The 25,834-nt window shown below is 40.1% G+C and overlaps 1 protein-coding gene across 3 annotated transcripts in view; it reads right to left on the bottom strand.

The window, feature by feature from the left end:
* The window catches only part of Atad5 (ATPase family AAA domain containing 5), a 36,736-nt gene extending 13,377 nt beyond the window's left edge, over positions 1-23,359 (bottom strand). For all 3 annotated transcript variants that reach the window (XM_048367353.1, XM_048367354.1, XM_048367355.1), the window contains exons 1-14: positions 23,139-23,359; positions 18,196-20,063; positions 15,126-15,222; positions 14,107-14,259; positions 13,192-13,318; positions 10,514-10,595; positions 8,207-8,391; positions 6,761-6,915; positions 5,289-5,448; positions 4,425-4,613; positions 3,440-3,536; positions 2,366-2,445; positions 1,977-2,116; positions 1,518-1,668 (exon numbers count right to left, since the gene is read on the bottom strand). In XM_048367353.1, coding sequence (XP_048223310.1) covers positions 1,518-1,668; positions 1,977-2,116; positions 2,366-2,445; positions 3,440-3,536; positions 4,425-4,613; positions 5,289-5,448; positions 6,761-6,915; positions 8,207-8,391; positions 10,514-10,595; positions 13,192-13,318; positions 14,107-14,259; positions 15,126-15,222; positions 18,196-20,063; positions 23,139-23,204 — 3,550 coding nt within the window. In that variant the 5' untranslated portion in view covers positions 23,205-23,359. The remainder of the gene's footprint in view (positions 1-1,517; positions 1,669-1,976; positions 2,117-2,365; positions 2,446-3,439; positions 3,537-4,424; positions 4,614-5,288; positions 5,449-6,760; positions 6,916-8,206; positions 8,392-10,513; positions 10,596-13,191; positions 13,319-14,106; positions 14,260-15,125; positions 15,223-18,195; positions 20,064-23,138) is intronic.
* Between the last annotated feature and the right edge of the window lie 2,475 nt (positions 23,360-25,834).

Genomic DNA, 25,834 nt, shown 5'->3' with positions numbered 1-25,834 from the left:
GAAAATGATAAACCCATACATTGAAGAATCACATCCAATATGAAGTAGAAAATAACCTCCATGAAGACATTTCATAATCAAATTGTTTAAAGTCAGTGATTAAAAAAAAAAATCTTAAAGCTCGCCAATGCCTGTGGCTTTTGCCTACAACTCTAGCTACTCAGGAAGCTGACACCTGGAGAATAGCAGTTCAGTGCAGGAAAAAAAAATTCATTTCCAATTAACCAGCAAAAGGCTGGGCCTGAAGCATGATCCAAGTGATAAGACTACAAAGCCCTGAGCAAGAAGGCAATGAAGAATAAACACAAAGTATCAAAATACATGAAGTAAATACAAATCCATGAGTTCATAATAACACTAAGAAAATACAAAACTACAAAACCTCATTGGTCAACATTGGAGGTTGCTAGGACATCTTTGATTTAATAACTAAAAAAATTAAAAGTTGAGTACTGGTGGCTCACAAGCCTATAATGCTAGTTATTTAGGAGGCTGATATCAGATGGTTGCAATTCCAAGCCAGCCTGGGCAAGAAAGTCCACAAGACTCTTACCTCCAAATAACCACCAAAAAGCTAGAAGTGGAGCTGTGGCTCACGTAGTATAGTGCTAGTCTTGAGCACAGAAGCTCAGGGGCAGAGCCCAGGCCCTGAGTTCAAGCCCCATGATTGTCACAAAAGAAAAAAAAAAGAAATTTCTTTATTTCAAGAAATACATATATTTTCCATGGGGTAAATAAAAATCTACAACCTCATGATGTAAAAGGCTTGGGGAAACCAAGAATTAGAATATAAAACAAGTTGGGTTGGGAATGTGGCTTAGCAGTAGAGTACTTGCTTAGCATGCATGAAGCCCTGGGTTCCATTCCTCAGCATCACATAACCGAAAAAGCCAGAAGTGGTGGTGTGGCTCAAGAGGTAGAGTGCTAGCCTTGAGCAAAAAGAAGGCAGGGACTGGCAAAAATATATACATATGTACATATGTATATATGTATATATACATATACTAGATGTATTAATATATGACGTATATTAATAATCACATAGATTACATATATTGTACAATATGTAATATAACAGATAATATATAATAATTACTAATATATTACATATATTATTTATTAACATGTGTGTATATATATGTGTATGTGCATATGTATATATAATACATATAAAATATTTTATTTATATATACATAAAATATCCCTAACGGATATCTCTTACCTCCAATTAACCACTCAAAAACCAGAAGTGGCGCTGTGGCTCAAAGTGGTACAGTGCTAGCCTTCAGCAAAAGAGCTCAAGGACAGCACCCAGGCTGTGAGTTCAAGCCCATGGCCAATAACAACAACAAAATCCCTAATTGAGTCTGTTAGACAAAGATCACTGTTGATTGTGAAGTATCATTAATAATACAGTGACTGTGGAAGCTTTGTAAGCAATGGGACAAGGGAGTAGTTCAAGTGGTAGCATGCCTGCCACTGAGTGTGTGGCTCAGAGTTCAGTGTTTAGTACTTACTTGGTGACTTGCCAGTGTGGTAGCTATTAAAAAAACAGGGTTTCTGTGAATGGACACCTTGCTTGTCTACTTGATGGGACTGAGTAGCTTCTTTCAACTGAGACAGAATCTGTCTACCACTGCGCTGGGAAGAGGCATTCACTTCAAATATCTAAAAAAAGAAAAAATAGTCAAGATGGCTTATGTTTCCCTTTTGTTTCTCAGATACAGTGTTGCCATGTAGCACAAGCTAGCCTCAAACTTGAGATCCTCCTGCCTCAAATTGTTGAGTGCTCAGATTTTAAGCATGTTCCACCACAATTGCTGGGTTTTTTAGCTTTAGAGTAACTATCGAGGAGAATGATGAAAGGGATGACATTGATCAAGACGTTAAATTGAAATCCCTTTGTGCAACTACTTAAAATTTTAGTAGAAGAGTAATCATTACATTAGCATTTTTTCCACTGTAGCTTTACTAACCTTAAATCCAAGCTCCTGAGCACAAGCATACACTGCAGCAGTTTTTCCCACTCCTGTTGGTCCTGTTATGAGAACAGTATTGCAAAGACGGCTCTCTTCTTCGTCTGAACTGCTGTCAGAGCCTATTCTATCTGAAAAATCTGAAAAATTGTTCAAATGCATAGAAAATGATTAGTTGCTCAGGAAAGTAATTTTACCTCACGAAAGTAAGGGATCAAATCTCACTTTTTTTTTTTGCAAAGAATTATGAAAAACTAATTCACAAAAAGTAGAAAAGCAAGGACAAAGTGCCCACCTAGAAATTTTAGAAAACTTTGGCCTAATTTGATTCTAGAAAAGTTCAGTGAAAATAAAAGTTCAGTGAAAAGAACAAAAATGGCTCAAAATACCTTCCAGCTTCTCATCTCGTTTTCCCTTCAAATTCTGTCTTTCTTCCAATTCGGCTCTCCTTTTCCAGTCTTTCAACCAACTGCCATACAGACACCATTTACCTCATGTTAAAAGGATTGCTGAGGAAGTTATATCCTATTACTCCATAATGCTTCTAAATCAACTAAACAGTAAAATATTTTTACATGGACATGAATGTTTTAAAATGAAATACTTTTCTCTTAAATATACAAGACTATAGGGCATTCAGTGCATCACTGGTTATATTAAACTCTAGAATAAAAAGCTAGGAGTCAGTGGTTCACTCCTAACTACTCAGGAAGCTAAGATCTGAGGACCAAGGTTCAAAGCCACCCAGGTAGGAAAGTCTGTGAAAGACATCTTCAATTAACCACCAGCCAAATGGAGTTGTGGTAGAAGACCAGCTTTGAGAGAAAAAACTAAGGGACAGTACCTAGGCCTCAAGTTCAAGCCACAGTACTGACATCAAAAAGAAAAGGAAAAAACACACACAATTTTTCCTGGAAGGATATATAACTAAGACTCAATAGAACCCCTAGGGAGTAGAAATGTGAGAAAAGAGGGAGGAAAATGGAGGGCTGAGTCTAATCAAGAGACATTGCATGCAAATATGGACATGTCAGAATTAAACTCTCATTAACGTCGACTTCGATGTGGGGAGAGGAAAAGAATGAAATGAATGTCATTCAACATTAAAAGAAATATGAAAACAGAGACTCCTTTTACTTAAAATTCTGCTTAAAAAAAGATTTTCCCGGGGCTGGGGATATGGCCTAGTGGCAAGAGTGCCTGCCTCGTATACATGAGGCCCTGGGTTCGATTCCCCAGCACCACATATACAGAAAATGGCCAGAAGTGGCGCTGCGGCTCAAGTGGCAGAGTGCTAGCCTTGAGCAAAAAAGAAGCCAGGGACAGTGCTCAGGCCCTGAGTCCAAGCCCCAGGACTGGCCAAAAAAAAAAAAAAAAAAAAAAGATTTTCCCATGTAGTACATAGTTATATATATATAGTCTATAACTAACAAATTGTAAATATTTTCATAAATTTTACTAACCTATGTAATTTTTTAATAGCTAAGTCATTGCCTATGAGTTCATTGGCATTCTGAGGCTGATATTTTTCTGTCCAGAGCATATCTTCAGTTCCAGAATCTAAAGAAAAAAATAAGTAAAAATTAATTTATTATTTATTTCTTAAAGTATACTTTTTTTTTTTTTGCCAGTCCTGGGGCTTGAACTCAGGGCCGGAGCACTGTCTCTGTCTTCTTTTTACTCAAGGCTAGCACTCTACCACTTGAGCCACAGTACCACTTCTGGCTTTTTCTGTATATGTGATCCTGAGGAATCGAACTCAGGGCTTCATGCATGACAGGCAAGCACTCTATCACTAGGCCATATTCCCAGCACCTTAAAGTATACATTTTTAAATTATTATAGTACTTATTGAAACAATAAGTACTTGTAGAATTGTTTATAAAAAGCTGCTTTGGGGGGCTGGGAATATGGCCTAGTGGTAAAGTGCTCATCTCATATACATGAAGCCCTGGATTCGATTCCTCAGCACCACATATATATAGAAAAAGCTGGAAGTGGCACTGTGGCTCAAGTGGCAGAGTGCTAGCCTTGAGCAACAAGAAGCCAGGGACAGTGCACAGGCCCTGAGTTCAAGCCCCAGGACTGGCAACAAAAACAAAACCAAACAAACAAAAAGCTGTTTTGCCTTTTATATACTGGTGGCTCATGCCTATAATCCTAACTACTCAAGAGTAGCAGGATCATGGTTTGAAGCCAGCCTGGAAAGAAAGGTCTGTGAGACCCCATCTTGAATTAACCAGCAAAATCAGGAGATGAAGAGAGAGAAAAAACAAGAGTTCAAGTACAAGAGGGAGAAAACCTAGTTTACTAGAATGGAGGATACTTCTGCTACAGACTTGTTACCACCTATTATTAGAGCATCATTATTTTCTACTGCTTTTGCTTTCACTTTACATGTTGTGCTCAAAGCAGTCTGTTTCTTCTTCAGAGTTCTAGAAAATATACCTTTGGAAGAATCTGGCTTTATCCCAAAAGAGATGTTTCTTTTGTCAAATTTTTCTGACTTTCCATTTATCTTTTCTGGACTGACTGAATATTCATTTGGCTTTTTTCTTTTTGACTTCTGATGTCCTGTTTCCACTCGTTTCCTTTTGGTTTCTTTTTGATTGACATCAGGCTCCAACTGTGGGCATTCTATTTGGGAATGACAGAAATGCACATGCTTACTAATTTACCAAAGCAATCTTTAATATTCAATAACCTTTATATTACTTCCCAAAATTCTAGTCTCAAGATATTAAGATAAAAAGAATCAAATAAAACTGGAGGTCTCGGCTGGGAATATGGCCTAGTGGCAAGAGTGCTTGCTTTGTGTACATGAAGCCCTGGGTTCAATTCCCCAGCACCACATATATAGAAAATGGCCAGAAGTGGCGCTGTGGCTCAAGTGGCAGAGTGCTATCCTTGAGCCAAAAAAAAGCCAGGGACAGAGCTTAGGCCCTGAGTTCAAGGTTCAGGATTGGCAAAAAAAAAAAAAAAGTCTCAGACTTTCCTGCTCGGGCTGGCTTTGAACCACAATCCTCAGGTCTCAGCATCCTGAGTACCTAGGATTACAAGCAAGAGCCACTGGTACCTGGCTTCCACTTTTGTGTTTTTTTTTTTTGTTGGGTAAATCGAGGTAAGTCTCTTGATTTGTTTGCCTAGGTAAGGTTTCGAACCTTGACCCTCAGATCTCAGCCTCTTGAGTAGCTCAGATTACAGGTGTGAGCCACTCATGCCTGGCTTTCTGTGGACTACTTCTGAGTCAAAGGCTTCCTGTTTGTTTTCAAACCTGAAATATTAACATAGATGGTAAAGATTATCACCCACCTTGGTTGCCAGGGCCCTCAGAGAGCACCTGGTGCTCAATTCGTTTCTGTAGAAGCAAGGGAAAATATTTTCCCAAAGCAAAGTTAGGATTGGACCACTGAATTTCCTCCAGCAAAGTATTTCTCACATCTTTAGTAAAATCCTTCCTTGTTCTTGTAAACTGCAACAAAGAAGAATATGAATAATAACAGATCCATCTCATCTAATTAATGGTCACAAAACCTCCAAGTAAGTATCCACAAGCAATCAGTATCATTGCAGGATTAGTTGTAGTCACTAAACACAACACTGCATTGACATAGCCTACTTAACTTTCTCTCTTGAGTTATACTCTACACCTTTATTACTCTATAATGCTGATTTAGAAAGTATAAGTGTGCTATATAATACCTAATTTTTTTTAATGACTTTTTTTGGTTATTTTTGCTTTTTATGTTGTTGTTTTGCTATTTGGCCAGGATGGCTTTGAAATTTTCCTGTGTCAGCCACTGAAGTGCACAATAACACCTAGCTCTATTATTAATTTTTCTTTATTTCTATTTTTTATTTTTTGTGCTGATCCTGGGGCTTGAACTCAGAGCCTGGACACTGTCACTGAGCTTTTTTTGGTCAAGGTTAGCATTCTACCACTTAAGCCACATTTCACTTCTGGTTTTCTGGTTGTTAATTGGAGATACAACCCTCATGGACTTTCTTGCCTGGGTTGGCTTTGAATCATAATCCTCAGATCTAAGATTTCTGAGTAGCCAGGATCACAGGCTTAAACCGCCACTGCCTGGCTCTATTATTAATTTTTAGAACTCTGTTGACTACTTAAAAGATATGTCTTCATTTGGATTTTTTTCTTTCTTTCTTCATGGATGCTGGGCAAGCATTCTACCACTAAGCCACATTCTCAGCCTTTTATTTGGATTTTTTTTTTTTTTTTTTTTTTTTTTTTTGCCAGTCCTGTGGCTTGGGACTCAGGGCCTGAGCACTGTCCCTGGCTTCTTTTGTTCAAAGCTAACACTCTACCACTTGAGCCACAGTGCCACTTCTGGCTTTTTCTACATACGTGGTGCTGAGGAATCGAACACGGGCTTCATGTATACGACGCAAGCACTCTACCACTAAGCCATATTCCCAGCCCCCTTCATTTGGATTTTTTTTTTTTTTGGCCAGTCCTGGGCCTTGGACTCAGGGCCTGAGCACTGTCCCTGGCTTCTTCCCGCTCAAGGCTAGCACTCTGCCACTTGAGCCACAGCGCCGCTTCTGGCCGTTTTCTGTATATGTGGTGCTGGGGAATCGAACCTAGGGCCTCGGGTATACCGAGGCAGGCACTCTTGCCACTAGGCTATATCCCCAGCCCCTTCATTTGGATTTTTAAACATGGAACTTCAAGACTATAAGAGACAAAAGTAGACATCCAATGTTTGCTTTTCTAAAAGATGTGAAACAAACATGCTACAAAGGATGAGCTTTCTAGTACTTACCAAGACAGCAAAATTACTTTCCATATTTGAATTCAATGTTGAAAATTCACCCAGAGCAATGACACGTTTTGGAAGATTTATTACTTTAGTACTCAGTTCTCTAAATTTGGTTAACAGAGGACAAGAGGGTGGTTTCAAATGCCATAACCAATACCCTAAAGAAAAAAAGTATCATAATTAATAACATTTATATACTGTATATTCGCTGAACAACAAATATGCAAACATAAAAACATTTGACAAATCAGAGCATGTATGAGAGCCTGTGGCTCTGGGTTTGATTTATAGCACTATAATAAAAAGGGTTGAAGAAATTGGGCACTGGTGGCTCACACCTGAAATCCTAGCTACTGGGGATGCTGAGATCTAAGATCACAATTCAAAGCCAGCAAGTACAGGAAAGTCCATGAGACTCTTATTTCCCAATTAATTGCCAGAAAACTGTAGTAGCAATGTGGCTCAAAGTGGTAGAGCACCAGCCTTGAGTGAAAAGCTCAGGGACAGGAACCAAGCCCTGAGTTCAATCCCCATGACTGACAAAAAGGAATGGTGTGAAGGATTATGCTGGAGCTGTGGCTCAAGTAGTGCCTGCCATGCAAGCTGAAGACATGAGCTCAAACCTCAGGACCTTGTTAACTACACATAACCCAAAAGTACACAAAACAGATGAATGCATAGGAATAGAATCTTCTCCTCTAAGAAATACAATTAATAAAGACTATCTAGTCTTTTCTTCAACTTGTTAAAAAGAAGTAAATATGTACAAACTCTCATTTCATTTTAAATGAACTTTGATATTCAGGATAAAAAGTTAATATTCTAATTTATATTTATTTTTATTTTTATTTTTTTCTTTGATACAGGAACTTACTATGTGACAAGGACTAGTTTTGAACTACATTCTCTTGTCTCCATTTCCAGAATGCTGAGATTACAGATATACACCACCAACCCACCTCTAAGTTTATTTTATTTTATTTTATTTTTTGCCAGTCCTGGGGCTTGGACTCAGGGCCAAGTGTGGTGCTGGGGAATTGAACCCAGGGCCTCATGTATACGGGGCAAGCACTCTTGCCACTAGGCCATATCCCCAGCCCCCACCTCTAAGTTTAAAGTCAAATTTGAACTCAAATCTAGACTTGTCACTATCCTTTGGAGTATAGTCAGTCAAGCTTCCAATCTTAGTTTCTTATCTGTAATAATTTTGATATTCAACCTCTATGACTTCTCACTGGGATTAAATTAGCTATAGATATGAATAGTTCAGCAGAATTTCTGAAAACAGCAAGTACTAAACAATATTTTGCAATGCAAAGGAGAATGGAGGGAAGGAAAAATAAAGAAAGAGAAAGGAAAGGAAGAAAAAAGGCAGGGAGGGAGAGACGGAGGAAATGTATTTTATCAATATAGTCTAACAACTGAAGCATTTGATCATAATGAAGTTACCATCATCTTTTTGCTGAATATGAACAACTCTCTGGAAACTGGCACTCGCTGCATTGTACATATCTAGTACAGCAGCTTTCTTCGCAATCTGTCGTTTCAAAGAGTCTGGCAAGCCACTCATGAGAAACTCACGCTTTGCTTTAAACTGCACATCACAATCCTGCGATTTTTCAGGTGGATCTTGACTTTAAGAAAATAATTTTAAAAATGAAAAGCTAAGATTATTTCAACACAAACACTAGAAAATAAACTTTGACATTGAATTTAAAAATTAGCCTATTAGCTGATGAAATTCTTTTTTGCATATCACAAAAACAAAGGTCTATTCATGTTACAAAATTAAATACAACAAGTATGTAGAGAAACAAAATGACTTGAAAGACATCTACCAATGTTAACTTTTACTATCTTTAGATGGGAAGTGAGTTTTCTTCCTTTTTTGTGGAGTGGAAGGTATCAGAAACCAGGACCTCAAACAACCTACCACCGAGCTTCATCCTTAGCCCTACAAGTTTGTTTTTTTTTATATGCATTTATATTGTATTTAGAAAAAGAATACTATCTTTCAAAAAATGTATACAATAGCTTCAGTTATAGCTCACTGGTAGAACATTCACCTAGCACGGAAAGGAGCTGGGTTCAGCCCCATCACTGCAAAACAAAACAAAATCTATGGCTGGAAATATGGACTAGTGGTAGAGTGCTTCCCTAGCATGCATGAAGCCCTAGGTTTGATTCTTCAGTACCACATAAACAGAAAAGGCCAGAAGTGGCGCTGTGGCTCAAGTAGTACAGTGCTTGCCTTGAGCAAAAGAAGCTCAGGGACAGCTCTTAGTTCAATCCCCAGCACTGGCAAAAATAAGAGGAAAAAACAAAAAAGAAACCAGTATAAAATTTATGTGAAAGAGCAAACTAACTGATGGTGACAGAAATCAGAATATTAATAACTATTTGTCACAATGATGGTGTCTGGGTAAAGAATAGAGTAAACATAACCATTCTGAGCTTTGGAAAGGTTTTGTATCTTGAAATGACATAGTTGACAAAATGGTATGCTTGGGGCTGGGAATATGGCTTAGTGGTAAAAGTGCTTGCCTCGTATACACAAAGCCCTTGGTTCGATTCTTCAGCACCACATATATAGAAAAAAGCAGGAAGTGGCGCTGTGGCTCAAGAGGTAGAGTGCTAGCCTTGAGCAAAAAGAAGCCAGGGACAGTGCTCAGGCCCTGAGTCCAAGGCCCAGGACTGGCAACAAAAACAAAACAAATAAACAAAATGGTATGCTTAAGGCACAAATATTTAACTCTAAGTAATAATGGCTCAATCAAAATCAAACAGAAGCCGGGTGCTGGTATCTCACACATGTAATCCTACTTACTCAGGAGGCTGAGATCTGAGGATCATAATTGAAAGCCAGCCCAGGCAGTTAAGCCCATGAGACTCTTATCTCCAGTTAAAGACCAGAAAATCAAAAGCAGACTGTGGTTCCAAGAGGTAGAGCACTAGCTTTAAGTGGAAAAAGCTCAGGGACAACCCTCAGGACAAGTTCAAGCCCCATAATGGATTTAAAAAAACAAAAGAAACAATCAAAATAACTGAGCCATGAGGCCCATACACTTGAGTCTTCTTCCATCATACCTCCAGTTGCATAAACTAGAACTTGGGTCATCCTTACTTCTTCCTCTTACCCAGTCCTATTCCCAAACCTAATTAATCATGAAAAGTTTTCCAATTTATCTCCTCCAATTTTTTCACACATCATTTTCAACATGTGAGCTCTTACTTCTGTCATATCAAACCTGTTCTCATTCATCGCTGAGGACTCCTGTTCTTCCTTTAGTTTCAATTCAGGTACATTTCTTTAATGAAGTCTCCCCTGACCAGATGAAATCTCCTTTATATAAACTCTAATAGAATTTGGACCTCTCCTTAGCACAATGCCAATTTTTCATTTGTTACCCTAATTAGTTTCTAAGTATGACAGGGAATGTGTCATAATATATCATTGGTAACAAAACTAGTACCTGGTACATGGTAGGTATATAAGTACTTATTGAATGAGGTCAGTAAATGAAGTTTTTTACTTTTGGTTTCCTTTTCAATTATTCTGTTACTTTATGTAGAGATGGCACCAATGTACTTACAAAAAATTCAAGACCTTCAGTAGCACAATCAAGTACTATCTCTGAAAATGAACATGCTAAAGCTTCAAATGCAATTCATATGCCTTCTTAGCAGACCAAATAAATAAATACAAGATGTATCCCATATAATATTTTGACACTTAAAATTCTGTATTGGACTGACCTGCTTTCATCAAAACCAATGACAGTATTGGCTGTTTTTTGAGGCTTTCTAGCAAGAAATAAAGGAGCAACTTTGATTTTTCCTGAGGGAGGAAAAATAATCAGTATTAGTGATTACCTTATATTACAGCTACTTTCAAAATTATACATTTTAAACTTTTGTGTGTGTGTGAGAGAGAGAGAGAGAGAGAGACAGAGAGAGAGCGGCAGACTTGAGTCTTGAACTCAGGACCTGGGCACTGTTCCTGAGCTTTTGCTCAAGGCTAGTGCTCTACCATTTGAGCCACAACTCTACTTTTGGCTTTTTCAGTGGTTAGAGATAAAGATTCTTGTGAACTTTCCTGCCCAGGCTGACTTTGAACCATCCTTAAATCTCAGCTCCTTGAGTTGCTGGGATTATAGACATGGACCACTAGCACCGGCTTCCTTTAAACTTAACTTGTAAAAATTTGATCAAGATACATTACACATAAATTGACATGTTAAACCTAAAAAGGGAGTTGGGGATGTGGCCTAGCGGTAAAGTGCTTGTCTCGTATACATGAAGCCCTGGGTCCGATTCCCCAGCACCACATATATAGAAAAAGCTGGAAGTGGCGCTGTGGCTCAAGTGGTAGAGTGCTAGTCTTGAGCAAATAGAAGCCAGGGACAGTGCTCAGGCCCTGAGTTCAAGCCCCAGGACTGGCAAAAAACAAAACAAAACAAAAACAAACAAACTAAAAACGGCAAAGTTTATTTTACTGAGCTCTTCTGGATGCTGATGGCTCATGTCTGTAATCCTAGCTACTCATGAGGTTGAGAATTGAAGGATCATGATGTGAAGCCAGGCTGGGCAGAAAAGTCCATGAAACTCCACCTCCAATTAACCTGCAAAATATATGGCTCAAGTCGTAGGAGATCAACAAGCAAGCCAATTGAGTGTGAAGCTCTGAGTTCAAGCCCATTACTGGCACCAAAAGCAAAAACTGAACCTTGGGCTGGGGATATGGCCTAGTGGCAAGAGTGCTTGCCTTGTATACATGAAGCCCTGGGTTTGATTCCTCAGTACCACATATATAGAAAAGTCCAGAAGTGGTGCTGTGGCTCAAGAGGCAGAATGCTAGCCTTGAGCAAAAAGAACCCAGGAACAGTGCTCAGCCTCTGAGTTCAAGCCCCAGGACTAGCAAAACAACAACAACAACAAAAAAAAAAACTGAACCTTTTCTATTACAATTCTGCATAATAATCTCTTCCCTTAATTTAGCAACCACAGAACTGGAGAGCTTTCTTTCTTTTTTTTTTTTTTTTTTTGCCAGTCCTGAGCCTTGGCTCAGGGCCTGAGCACTGTCCCTGGCTTCTTTTTGCTCAAGGCTAGCACTCTGCCACTTGAGCCGCAGTGCCACTTCTGGCCATTTTCTGTATGTGTAGTGCTGGGGAATCGAACCCTGGGCTTCATGTATACGAGGCAAGCGCTCTTGCCACTAGGCCATATCCCCATCCCCCCTGGAGAGCTTTCTTTTCGCTCATTTTTGTTTTACGGTAGTACTGAGGATTGAATTCATGCCTAGTACTTGTTAAGTAGGTGCTCTAGTAGAGCCAAGCCAGCTTTGAAACCTGTTGTGCATTGGTTATTTTCCAGGTTAAGTCTAACTTTATGACTGGGCCAGCCAGTGATATTCTCAGTGTTGCTAGGGGTGACAGGGCTCATTCTGCTGAGGTAATAGATGCTAACAGGTGCAGGAAATGCCCAGCTATTGGTTGAGATGGAGTCTCAAGAAGTTTGATACCAGAGTTGGCCTCAACGTACCATACTCCCATCTCCACCTCCCAGGTAGCTAGATTACATGCTTGAGCCAGCGCACTGGGCTGAACTTTCATTTTCCACTATAGATTTTCACAACCTACCTCTTAAGTTTCCTATTTACTATATCTAGACAAACACCTAAAGACTTCCAAATAGTTTTACTGTTGGACATCAGTGGTCCATGCCTATAATCCTAGCTTTGCAGGAGGCTGAGATCTAAAGTCTAGGCAAAAAAGTCCTTGAGATCCTTATTTCCAATTAATCACCAAGAAGTCAGAAGTGGAGGCATGGCTCAAGTGGTAGAGCATCAACCTTGAGCGGAAAAAGCTAAGGGAAAGAATTCAGGCCTTGAATGCTAAAACAAAAATTATTTCCAGATAACTTAAATGGACAGTCAAGTTTGGGAACTACAAACATAATACTAGAGAAACAGGAACACAATAAATTAAAATAAACTTCAATGCTCAAAAATAATGTCCAATTTCCCTTTAAAATATTCCTCAGAGGGATTGGGAATATGGCCTAGTGGTAGAGTGCTTGCCTCATATACATGAAGCCCTGGGTTGGATTCCTCAGAACCACATATATAGAAAAAGCCAGAAGTGGCATTGGCTCTCAAGTGGTAGAGTGCTAGCCCTGAGCAAAAGAAGCCAGGAACAGTGCTCAGGCCCTATGTTCAAGCCCCAGGACTAGCAAAGAAATAATAATACTCCTCAGAAATTAATTTTAAAAAATAAATGTAAACATAAAAGACTCTTCAGTTCATCAGAACTTTAGTGATTAAAATTGAAATACAACCAAAATTTCATAAGACAAGAAATTAAATATCCATTATGAATGCATTCAGAATAATTTCCCCAGAACTTTCTTGTACAAATAGTATTAAATCTGATTACCAGGTACATTTTGGGAAGACTTGTTAAGCTTTTTTCCTAGCACATCATTCAAACACTGAAGTTTCTTCTGTTTTTTTTCTGGCTTTTTTAAACAAGTAGGACTTGAGTCTATTAGTATTACGGAGTCCTAAGGAAAAAAAAAAAATTAATACAGTGCTCCCCTTTATCAACAAAGGATACATCCCAGTAACCCCAGCAAATGCCTCTCAGATAGTTCCAAACGCTTTATGTACTAGGCCTTTTTCTATTTATACTTACTTACCACACATTATAGCTATAACTTTGCAGCTTGAGGTATGACAGCAAAACTAAGATGAATTTTTTTTTCCTTACTACAGTTCTTAGCAACTTCAGCATATGCTTTTTTTTTTGGCAGTCCTGGGGCTTGGACTCAGAGCATGAACACTGTCCCTGGCTTCTTTTTGCTCAAAGCTAGCACTCTACCACTTGAGCCACAGTGCCACTTCCTGCTTTTTCTGTTTATGTGGTACTGAGGAATCGAACCCAGGGCTTCATACATGCTAGGCAAGCATTCTATCATTAAGCCACATACCCAGCCCCAGCATATAACTTATTTTCATTTCGTATTAAGTCAGGAATTTTTACTTTTTCACTAAGGAATTATTTTGTGACTTCTCTTTAACATACTCAAATAGCATTGCTTTGAGGAAAACGGAAGAGCTAGTTCAGCTTCTGAATGATCCTGAGTGGCTTGAGAAAGGTTCAGACTCTTGTTTGAGAGCAAAAGAGAGTCAAAGGCTTTTAAAGCAAAACTGGGAAGTAATATTTTCTTCTACCACCTGAAGGCTATCATACATACACTGTGACCTTATAATTTTGTAATGTTTTCTTTTTCCCAACCCCAAAAGCAAACTAGGACAGAACTTATCCAAACAGATTATTTATAATACTCACATCTGATTTTGGTGATTTCTCCTTTTCCAGACGTCTAGAGGAACGCCTTAAAGGTGTCACAATTTCTTCAGTAGTCTTTGACCTACTGATATGTAAAGCTTTTGCCTTTTCAATCAATTGTTTTGCTTTTGATAAATTTGAAGTACTGCTTGCCTAGATAAAAATTTGAACTGTTAATCTAGATCACAGCAAGTATTTATTTATTGAATGTTTGATTCATTGATTCATTTATTGATTGCCAATGCTGGGACTTGAATTCTGTCTGGGCCTGGGCAATATCCCTGAGCTCCTTTTGCTCAAGGTTAGCACTGTACCACGTAAGCCACATTACCACTACTGGCTTTTTCTGTGATTAACTGGAAATAAGAGTCTCATAGACTTTCCTATCTGGGCTGGATTTGAACCATGATCCTCAGATCTCAACCTTCTGAGTAACTTGAATTACAGACGTGAACCACCAGAGCTCAGCTGGTATTTTATACAAAAAAAAAAATAAGAGAAATATATTTAGTCATAACAAAGAAATAATTATTATAATTATAATAAATATCATTATTATTCTCTTTACATTAAGTGAGGAAACAGAAAGACACCAGCCCACTGCAAATCAGGAAAATCAATTTGCCAGACACCAAGTCTGCTGCCACCTTGATCTTAGATGGATTTTCTCACCCACAGAACTGTGAGAAATAAATTTCTGTTATTTGAGCTACCTGAACTGTACTTTGGTGCAATACCACCAACTCAGATAGGCAACCTTAAGGAAAATGACTGTTAATGTAGTCACCAAAAAAGCCTTCTCTAAATAAATATCCTTATCTGTTGTTTACATCTCATAGCAAAATATCTTCATACCTTTATAAACTAGTGAGAAAAATGAGATGGTAGTGAAAAATAGTATAGAGTGCTACTTAATTTATAAAATGTATGTGTATCTTTGGCTTGTTACTTTGTAACAAGAGTGTGGGGTTTTTAAGGAAATAAAGTGTCACTTTATAAGATTCTAGGATTTTAATTACCTTTCTAGTCTGAGAAGTAAAATCTTCATCAGTTGTTTCAAATTTCCTAGATTTTTTCTTTGCTTTTCTAGGAGTAGTAATTCTGATGAATTTCATTCTGAAAAAAAGATATGGTTATTTAGAAATATATTCCTAATTGTAATGTTTAAGAATATCCAACATGCTGGGGATATGGCCTAGTGGCAAGAGCGCTTGCCTTGTATACTTGAAGCCCTGGGTTCGGTTCCCCAGCACCGCATATACAGAAAATGGCCAGAAGTGGCACTGTGACTCAAGTGGCAAAGTGCTAGCCTTGAGCAAAAAGAAGCCAGGGACAGTGCTCAGGCCCTGAATCCAAGGCCCAGGACTGGCAAAAAAAAAAAGAATATCCAACATAGAAATAAGCAAACTAGCTGGGCGCCAGTGGCTCACGTCTATAATCCTAGCTATTCAGGAGATGTGAGATCACGGTTCAAATCCAGCCAGGCTGGAAAGTCCCTGCCTCATCCTGTGAGACTCTTATCTCCAATTAACTACCAGAAAACTGGAAGTGACAATGTGGCTCAAGTGGTAGAGTCCTAGCCTTGAGCTGCAGAGCTCAGGGACAGTGCCCAGGCCCAGAGTTCAAACTCCACAACCGAGGGCTGGGGATATGGCCTAGTGGCAAGAGTGCCTGCCTCGGATACACGAGGCCCTAGGTTCGATTCCCCAGCACCACATATACAGAAAACGGCCAGAAGCGGCGCTGTGGCTCAAGTGGCAGAGTGCTAGCCTTGAGCGGGAAGAAGCCAGGGATAGTGCTCAGGCCCTGAGTCCAAGGCCCAGGACTAGCCAAAAAAAAAAAAAAAAAAGGAGAAGAAATGAAATGAACAAACTAAGGCTTCAATTTTGGGGCTTAATTATAAAATATGAGGAAAAAAGCAATTTTCATCATTTTGATTCAAAAGTGATGTAAACTATTTTTTTAAAGCTTAAACTAATTACACAAGAAGATTTCAATGATATATCTCCACACTCCTATTAGTCTCACCAATTTCACACTCCTTGTCACACTCCCTGCCTGCTAAGCTATATTTTTTTGTGGTCCTGGGTATTGAACCCAGGGTTTTGTGTATGCTAGGCAAGCAGTTTACCACTGAGCTATGGCCTCAGGCCCAAACTTTATTTATTCATTACTTTTCTTTTAAAATTTTAAATTAGGAGGCTGGGAATATGGCCTAGTGGAAGGGTGCTTGCCTCATACACATGAAGCCCTGGGTTCCTCAGCACCACATATATATAGAAAAAGCTAGAAGTGGCGCTGTGGCTCAAGTGGCAGAGTGCTAGCCTTGACTGAGCAAAAAGGAGCCAGGGACAGTGCTCAGGCCCCGAGTCCAAGCCCCAGGACTGGCAAAATAAATAAATAAATAAAATTTTAAATTAAAAAAATGTTTTTGGTCTATAGAAGGGCTTGAACTCAGGGCCTAGGCTGTCTCTGAGCTTTTTGCTCAAGGCTATTGTTCTAACTCTAGCTAACTAACTGTGGAGTGCCACTTATGGCCTTTTCTAAGTAGTTTACTAGATATAAGAGCCTCACATATCATCCTGACTGTGCTGGCTTCAAACTGTGATCCTCAGATTTCAGCCTCCTGAGTAGCTAGGATCGAAGGTATGAGCCACCAAAGCCTGGCAACTTTTTTTAAGAAATAATAAAACTTGGGCTGGGAATATGGCCTAGTGGCAAGAGTGCTTGCCTTGTATACATGAGGCCCTGGGTTCGATTCCTCAGCACCACATATACAGAAAATGGCCAGAAGTGGCGCTGTGGCCCAAGTGGCAGAGTGCTAGCCTTGAGCAAAAAGAAGCCAGGAACAGTGCTCAGGCCCTGAGTTCACGGCCTAAGACTGGCCAAAAAAAAGAAATAATAAAACTTAGGTGGGCACTCATGGCTCACACTTGTAATTCTAGCTACTTTCTTGCCTGAGCTGGCTTTGAACAGTGTTCCTCAGATCTAGGCCTCCTGAGTAGCTAGGATTTCAGGCATAAGAAAATTAGCCCCTGGAATGTTTTTTGTTTTGTTTTGAAAACAGGTATAACTATTGGCCAACTCTGACCTGAAAATCACCAACTGACCTCAAACTCAAGATCTTCCTGTTCCAGCCTCCTGAGTGTTAGAATTACAAGTATTTATCGCCATGGTGGGCCTTAGGATCATTTTTACATTAGCCAGAACCACTATTTTAGTATACACTTCATCTAGTATTGTTTATGCAAGAAATAACATTCCAATTTATTGAATCTATTTGTTAAATATGCAGAATTCATATTGGATATTTCTCTAAGAGTTAACAACTGTGATAAATCAGTTTACAATTCATGTTAAATATATCTAGGGGCTGGGAATATGGCTTAGCAGTAGAGTGCTTGCCTAGTATATACATGAGGCCCTGGGTTCAATTCCTAAGCACCACATAAAGAGAAAAATCTGGAAGTGGCACTGTGGCTCAAAAGGTAGAGTGCTAGCCTTGTGCAAAATGAAGCCAGGGACAGTGCTCAGGCCTTGAGTCCAAGCCCTATGACTGGCTAAATAATAAAATAAAATATATCTAGAACTGTTCTGAAATTATGACTGACTTTTAATTTAATGTACAAAGCAAGAAACATTGTTTTATGCTTGTGGCTCACCCCTATAATGCTAGCTACTCAGGAGACTGAGATGTTAGAATTGAGGTTCAAAGCCAACCCAGGCAGAAAAATCCCTATGAGAGAGACTCTTATTTCCATTAGCCATGCAAAAACCAGAAGTGGAGATGAGAGAGACTCTTATCTCCATTAGCCATTCAAAAACCAGAAGTGGAATTGTGGCTCAAAGTGGTATAGCATTAGCCTTGAGCAAGAGTTCAAAGACAGTACCCAGGTCTTAAATTCAAGCCCCAAAGACCCACCAAAAAAAAAAAAAAAGGAGGGAGAAGCAATGGTGAAATCTAGTTCTTTTTCTTATTAATCAGTTGTGTTCTAGAAAATAAATCATCTTTCAATGCTTGAAGTATTTTCCTTTCCAATTAGTAATACTGTAGAATGCCAGAATATTAGAACAAAAACAAAACCTTACCTGATAGGACTCTCTGAATCTGAGGATACTGTTATTAACTCTGCAGTGTACAGGCTATGCTTTTCTGATGGGCTGAATTTTTTAACTGGACTACTGTCTCGTGTATCTTCAGAATCAGTAGCTCTAACAGTTACTGAAGTATGTATGTTTCTACTTCTTAGAGATCTCCTGGTTGGTTTGTGTGTAGAAAGATATATCAGCTCGTCTTCAGCTTCAGCTTTAGAATGCAAAATCTTGTCTTTAATTGGTGTGCTGGTTTTTCTTGATGTATGATCACTCAGAGGCATTTTTAAAAGGTCATCACGAACAAGACTTCCACTGTTAAATAGTGTACTGCTTTTGAAAACTTCTGATTTCTTTCGTCTTAAATTCATTCTATGCTTATTTTGATGTTGTTTCCTTTTTAAGGAAAAGGTTGTTTCTCTCATTTGAGAATTACTTTCTCTGTTTTCATCTGACGTAGCCCTAATATCTGTTTTCTTACCCTTTTTCTTTAACATTTTACGTTTTTCCTTAGGAAAATTTCCTTTCTCAATCTGTGACTGTGAACTGCCAGTACTTGAAACCATTTGACCACTAAAATTTTCCATGGCTTTTTTACTGTTCTCCCTTTCTCCCTCATTCGAAGATTTTTCATTTAGGTCTTTCTGCTTATCTGAAGATTTTTTTACTCCATTTTTAAGTGCATCGGACACTGGCTGCCTAAATGCTTTCATAAACTGCTGTCTCTCTTCTAGGCTGCACTTTGGTTTCACAGCTTCTGAACCTCCAGCCTCCAACACAGCCAACTCAAGTTCTTCCTCCTGTATCACAACATTAGATTTCCTTTTCTGAACTGTCTGTTCATTCTCAGGATCAGAAAAACTAGTCTCCATCTCAAACTGCTTTTGTTTCAAGAAGATTGCAGGTATTTTCCCTATCTTTTTCGGGGGAGTGGGGTGAACTTGTGCAAGGACGGTAACTGTCTTAAAGTGTACCTGCTGAGATATGTCAGAGTTTTCTGGTTCACTTATATAATCACTTTTGGCCATTTCAACTGTGTCAGAAGAAACACAAATTGACATTGTAGAGTCTGGTATCTGTGGCCCCTGACTTTCCTTGTGACTTTTTAAAAATTCCTCATATGAGACAGTTATTGTACTATCGTTTAAATGGACCACTTCATGATCACTAGCATTAGCATAATTTGTAACACTCTCAATTTCATGAGTTAGAGAAGGCATTGTCTGTTTACCATATTTACAATCTTTCCGTTCCTCTGCCAATGGTAAGCTTTCAGGTACATCAATTACATCTCTGTGCTTCCTTTTCCTCAACCTTTTGCAATCCTTTTTTGTGGTGCCTTGTTTAGGATTCACTTTCTTAAAACTCTTATAGGTGGTTATAGTATTTGATTGGTTTCTGCTATCTTGACTACTTTCTGCAACAACCTCTACATGTTTCTTGTGAAGTAAAACAGATGTAGTTGTCCCCACAAAATCATTATTTAAACTAAAGTCATCCCTACTATCCTCTCTACTAATTTCAATTGGAGATTCAGTCTCAGTTTTAATATTATTTAATTGGTGAGATAGATTAACCCTCCTCTTTCTTTTCTTTCTCAGCTCTGTATTTGAGAACATTTCCAGAGATGTCTTACAGTCACTGTTATTGTCAGTAGGTGATCGTGAAGATGAGTTTATCTTGCAGTCTTTTGCTGATTGTAACTTTTCATTCACAGGTGAAGTCTTCCTAAAGTAATGCATAATATTACTGGATTTCGATGGAGAGAAAACCCTGTCTCCAGTCTTTCCTATCGGTGATAAATATTTTGTAATTGTTTTGCAGGAAGATCTGTCATTGTCATCTTTCCTTCGCTTTTTGCAAGGCTAGCAGTTTAAAAGAAAAAAGAATTTATTATAATAAATGAAATTTTATATATATACACATACATACGCATATATAATATGGATCTAACTCTTGGAATAAATGTATTTTTTAAGCCAGTATACTTCAGGTAAAAAGCATGATATATCAGAAAGTGAGCTTTCAAGTTACACATATATTCAATAAAACAAAAATTACCAATTTAACCTACTTTTATTTGCTTTTTAACTGTCTTTCATCTGTAAAATACAGAATAATCTCATCACAAAGTTGATAGTAAATGAAAAATTTGGTAAAGGCCTTTACCTTTACCATTATACACACAAAGTATCATTATGAAATAGGTTCTCTCAAAAAGTGCACCAACCCACTATGCAGTACATGTGATGTAATCCGAACCTTCATAACTATAATACATTGCTCAATTTCAGACCTAAGATAGCTGGGGCTAACTGATACCTACATACATTTGATACTATATGACCAGAAAACCATCATGCCAAATTATTTTCAATTCTTTACATGCTTACATAACATGAATCTGTATTCTTACCATTTTTTTCTGTCAGTTTAACTAGATGGTTTTTCTTTTTTCTTTTGCCAGTCCCGGGCTTGAACTCAGGGCCCGAGCACTATCCCTGAACTTTTCTGCTCATGGTTAAGACTCTATCCTTGAGGTACAGCTCAACTTCTGGCTTTTGGTAGTTAATTGGAGATAAGAGTCTCACATACTTTCTTGCCCAGGCTGGCTTAGAACTGCAATACTCAGATCTCAGTCTCCTGAGTGGCTAGGATTACAGGTGTGAGCCATGCGTGCCCAGCTTTTATCGTTGTTTCTTTTAACTGTTTGTTGGTCGTGGTCTTGGAGCTTGAACTCTGGGCCTGGGTGCTGTCCCTGAACTCTTTAGCTCAAGGCTAGCTCTCTACCTCTTGAGCCACAGTGCCACTTCTGGTTTTCTGGTAGCTAATTGGAGATAAGAGTCTCATGGACTTTCCTGCTGGGGCTGGCTTTGAACCTCAATCCTCAAACCTCAGCCTCCTGAGTAGCTAGGATTACAGGCGTGAGCTGTGCCTGGCTTACCTGTTTTTGGTTTTTGTCTTTTTATTTATTTATTTAGGTACTGGGGATTGAGCCCAGGACATTGTACTTGCTAAGCAAGTACTTTGCTACTAAGTACAGCCCAGCTCTTTTCAACTAGATGATTTTTCAAAAGCATTCATGAAGCATGATTATGATATAGAATAGCCAAATATTTGATGTCTTGACAAAATATTTTCCATCTTAGCTGGGCACTGGTGGCTCACGCCTGTAATCCTAGCTACCCAGGAGGCTGAGATCTTTGGATCCCGGTTCAAAACCAATCTGGGCAGAAAAGTCCTTGTGAGACTTTTGTCTCCAATAAACTACACACAAAAAACTGGAAGTGGTGCTGTGGCTCAAGTGGTAGAGTGCTAGCCTTGAGCACAAAGAGGCTCAGGGGACAGCAGGCCCTAAGTTCAAGCCCCAGGACTGGCAAAAAAAAACAAAAACCCACAAAACTTCCCATCTTATAGCTTGTATGAGCACTTGATACAATACTAGAAAAAAAAAAGTGCAACTAAAGCAGTAACTGTAAGCAAAAGACAATACAAGTGACAAGAACAGAGCTGGTACCAGGCACCAATGGTTCATGCCTGGAATCCTAACTACACAGGAGGCTGAGATCTGAGGATTGTGGTTCAAAGCCAACCTGGACAGCAAAGTCCATGAGACGCTTATATTCAATTAACCACCAAAAAGCTGAAGTAGAGCTGTGGGTCAAGAAGTGTGTGAGTACTAGCCTTGAGTTCAAGCCCAGGATTGGTACCAAAAAGAAAAAAGAAAAAAAGAATAGAGCTGGTATGGTGGCATATGTCTGTAATGATAGTACTTACATGACTGACGCAGAAAGACCCTAAGTTTAGGGTCAACCTGGGCTATATAGCAAGACCTGTCTCAAAAAACAACAAACAGCTTGATTATACTAAAATCAAGAACTGTGTGATCTAAACACCCATGGGTCATACAAGTAATTCTAGCTCTTCAAGAGGCTAAGAACTGAGGATAGTGATTGGGCCAGTCTGGGCAGGAAAGTTGGCAATACTCCATCTCCAATTGCCAGTTTAAAAAAAAAAACTGGCTTGGAGGTGTGGATCAAGTGGTAGAGTACCAGCCAAACAAGCAAATCAAGTGACTGTGACTGATAAAGTTTAAGCCCCATATCCCCTTAGTAAGGGCTCAAAAATTATCATGTAAGCAATCAAATAAAAACTCTGTAATTCAAGTGCCAGAAGCCCTTCACATCTGAGACAAGCTAAACAGTACATTTGGTTAGCAAACAATAGTAGTATATCAAGGAAATTTCTAGTGGACAAAATTTACTGGACTCTAAAAAAATGGGAGTCCCAGGTAAGTGGGCATACATTTTAGCTTACTTCAAGAACACCAAGATACACGATGAAAAGATATGAAAACCTAGAGTCATATCCCCCATCTTTATAATGACTCTGTAGTGTACTTCCCTGAAAACTGATCGATACAGGACATCAGCATGCCCTGCTGGAATTCCTCACTTTGGCATATTACACTCTAGAGCTAGGAGAAACTGATTTGTCCATCAAGTACATTTATTGCTTCGTAAAGTGACATTCTGAATGGAACTCCTAGAATAGGATGATAAGTGGACTTGTCCGAGAGATCTTTTTCAGCGCTAAAGTTCTATGATAGACACAAGTTCTGGTATCCCCTATAACTTGTCACAAACTCTCAAAAGCACTGCTTTCCACCAACATTTTAAAATCTAGAAACTGGAAGTGGCGGATCCCAGACTTACTGGGCCCACGGAAGTTTCTCACATTCTCACCTTTGTCGGGATTTAGCACCCTTCCACTAAAGGACGCACAGTGGCAACTGTCTTTCTTAAACAACCTCTTCTTCACTGTGGGTCCTCGCAATCGCACCCGTTCTCCAACTCAGGATCGCCTTCCACCCGTCCCTCACCTAGGCCCCCACTCCCCCCAGCAGACAAGAAAGGAACCTGACAAACAGTGGACCTCACCTCAATCTCGTAGTCCTTCACAGGAGGGGGAGCAGCAGCAGCCGCCATGGCAAGGACCCCCACCATGCTCCCTGCCTCCCAGAATCCCAGCTCTTAGGAGCTTGTGCCGACCGGCATGGCCAGTCCGGAGGCCATGGAGGCGGCCAGCTCCCAGCCGAGAAGTGACTGGGCCTTCGGATCCCTCTCAGGTCCGCCACAGCCCACCAGCCCGGAGCGGAGGCTGGGCCCAGCTCCGCAGTCAAAGGCGGAATTTAAAAAAATAAATAAGGGCGTCGAGAAGAGGCGAGCAGCGAGGCTCCTGGGCCGCGGGCCGCAAAGGCAGGGCGCTTCCGCGACGGGCGATCCAGGCTGGGCGCTCGGGACCGGGGACCCGGGCGAGGACGGACGGCCGAACGCCGCTCGGCCGCTGCGCTTCGGCGGGAGTTCTTGTCAATTGGGTTTTCGCGCCGTCCGGCGCTCAGGGGGCGGAGCCGATGGGCGCTTGGGGAGTCTGCGCGGACGGTGAGCCCGGAGGGCCAAAATAGTCTCCTCGGCGAAGCTGCTCTGGAAGCCCCACAAAATCACCTCATAGTTCAAAACCAACAGAGCTTTCCAGCTTGCATCCCGTTTCACCGGTTTCGGAGGTGAATTGACTAAAAAGTACACAGGTGGTGGCAGAATGAAGACTTAGACTCGAAGCTAGTCCTTTTTAAAAAAAATTATATAAGTGTGGGCTGGGAATATGGCCTAGTGGCAAGAGTGCTTGCCTCCTACACATGAAGCTCTCGGTTCGATTCCCCAGCACCACATATATGGAAAACGGCCAGAAGGGGCGCTGTGGCTCAGGTGGCAGAGTGCTAGCCTTGAGCGGGAAGAAGCCAGGGACACAGTGCTCAGGCCCTGAGTCCAAGGCCCAGGACTGGCCAAAAAAAAAAAAAAAAAAAAAATTATATAAGTGGAAATTTGAATATGAGACTCCAGTTAAGGCGTATGCCAGTGAGTGACTCACGCCTCTAATCCTAGCTACTCAGGAGCCTGAGATCTGAGGATCGAGGTTCGAAAAACCAGCTCGGGCAAAAATGTCTGTGAAATTCATCTCCAATTAAGCAAGAAAGAGCCGGAGGTGCCAGCTATGGCTCAAGTGGGAGAGTGCCAGCCTTGAGCTGAAGAACCTGAGATTTTGTTCAGCCAATCCCGTTATTTTAATTTGAAAAAAAGAAAGTAAGTTGCTGGGTGCTGATGGTTCTCATGAGATCTGCGAATACACGGCTCGAAGCCAGCCCAGACAGGAAAGCAGGGCTTGAACTCAGTGCCTGGGCTCAGTCCCCTAAGCTTTTCGGCTAAAGGCTAGAGCTTTACCACTTTGAGCCACAGTGCTACTTCCGGTTGGTGAATTGGAGTGAAGAGTCTCACGGACCTTCCCGCCTGGGCTGGCTTTTGAACTGTTACAGGCGTGAGCCACAGGCAAAGCTGGGCTTAATTGACATTTTCACTGGAGAACTTCCCAATAGTAATAGGAGGGCTTTAGAATGTTAAGTTTATTTTCCGATTTTTTTCCTTTTTTTTTTTTTTTTTTTGCTGAGTCCAAACCTGAGGCCTTCCTATGGTCACATCCCTCTCATTGTTTTCCATGACATCCATCTCATAAAATATTGTGTGCTTGCTACGTATGTCAACAAAGAATCTGTGAACAAAGCAGGCAAAAATTCCTATCTTCTTGAAATTTATTTTCAAGTAGGAAGATACACTGACAAAAATAATAAATAAGGGGCTAGGAATATGGCTTACTGGTAGAGTGCTTGCCTTGCATGCATGAAGCCCTAGGTTCGATTCCTCAGTACTATCTAAACTGAAAAAACTGGAAGCTGCGGCCTTTTCCCCAGTGGAAAGTGCTCAGGCCCTGAGTCCAAGCCCCATGACTGGCAAAACAACAATAATAAATAAGCTACACACACATACACACACGATAAATAAGTTAATCATATGGGATGACATAATGCAGGAAGTAGGATAAGGAAAAAGGGGTTGCAAGTTTTAAATCTGGCTGAGGATATATCTGGGACCTTCTAAACAATTTCTCAGCTGTCTTCAGAGGGAGTTGGCCCAATTCTGAAAGGTTCCTCTCTAAGTTTAGGATGCAATTTCCTTTGGTTGACTTGGGCAATTGCAACTTTTCTTTCTTGTTTTTCCCTGTGTTACTCCTGGTGTATAATCTCTAGGCCTGAGCACTATCCCTGAGCTAAAGCCAAAGATCCACTTCTGGCTTTTTGGCTGATTAGAGATAAGAGACTCACAGACTTTCTAGGCTAGCTTTGACCCTCAGTCCTCAGATTTCAGCCTCCTTAGTAGCTAGAATTACAGGCATGAACCGTCAGGGCCCAGTTCCAGATGCCACTTTTCTTATTTTTCCAGTTTCCAAAAAATAGTAGGCCTCTTTAGTGTACATTTGTGTCCTCTCCTGTTTTCTGGTGTATAAGGGGGGGGAAAAATCTAACCTGCAGCATGTTTTTGTATAGCTTTTCACTGAATCACTTTTACCTTGTAAAATAGTTGGGGGAAGGGATGGGAATGTGGCTTAATGATAGAGTGTTTGCCCAGCATGCATGAAGCCCTGGGTTTGATTCCCCTGTACCACATAGACAAAAAAAGCAAGAAGTGGCACTGTGGCTCAAGTCATAGAGTGCTAGCCTTGAGCAAAAGAAGTTCAGGGACAGTGC

This window comes from Perognathus longimembris, chromosome 17, assembly GCF_023159225.1.
Source record: "Perognathus longimembris pacificus isolate PPM17 chromosome 17, ASM2315922v1, whole genome shotgun sequence".
NCBI lineage: Eukaryota > Metazoa > Chordata > Mammalia > Rodentia > Heteromyidae > Perognathus > Perognathus longimembris.
This window is presented reverse-complemented; position numbering and strand designations above follow the sequence as displayed.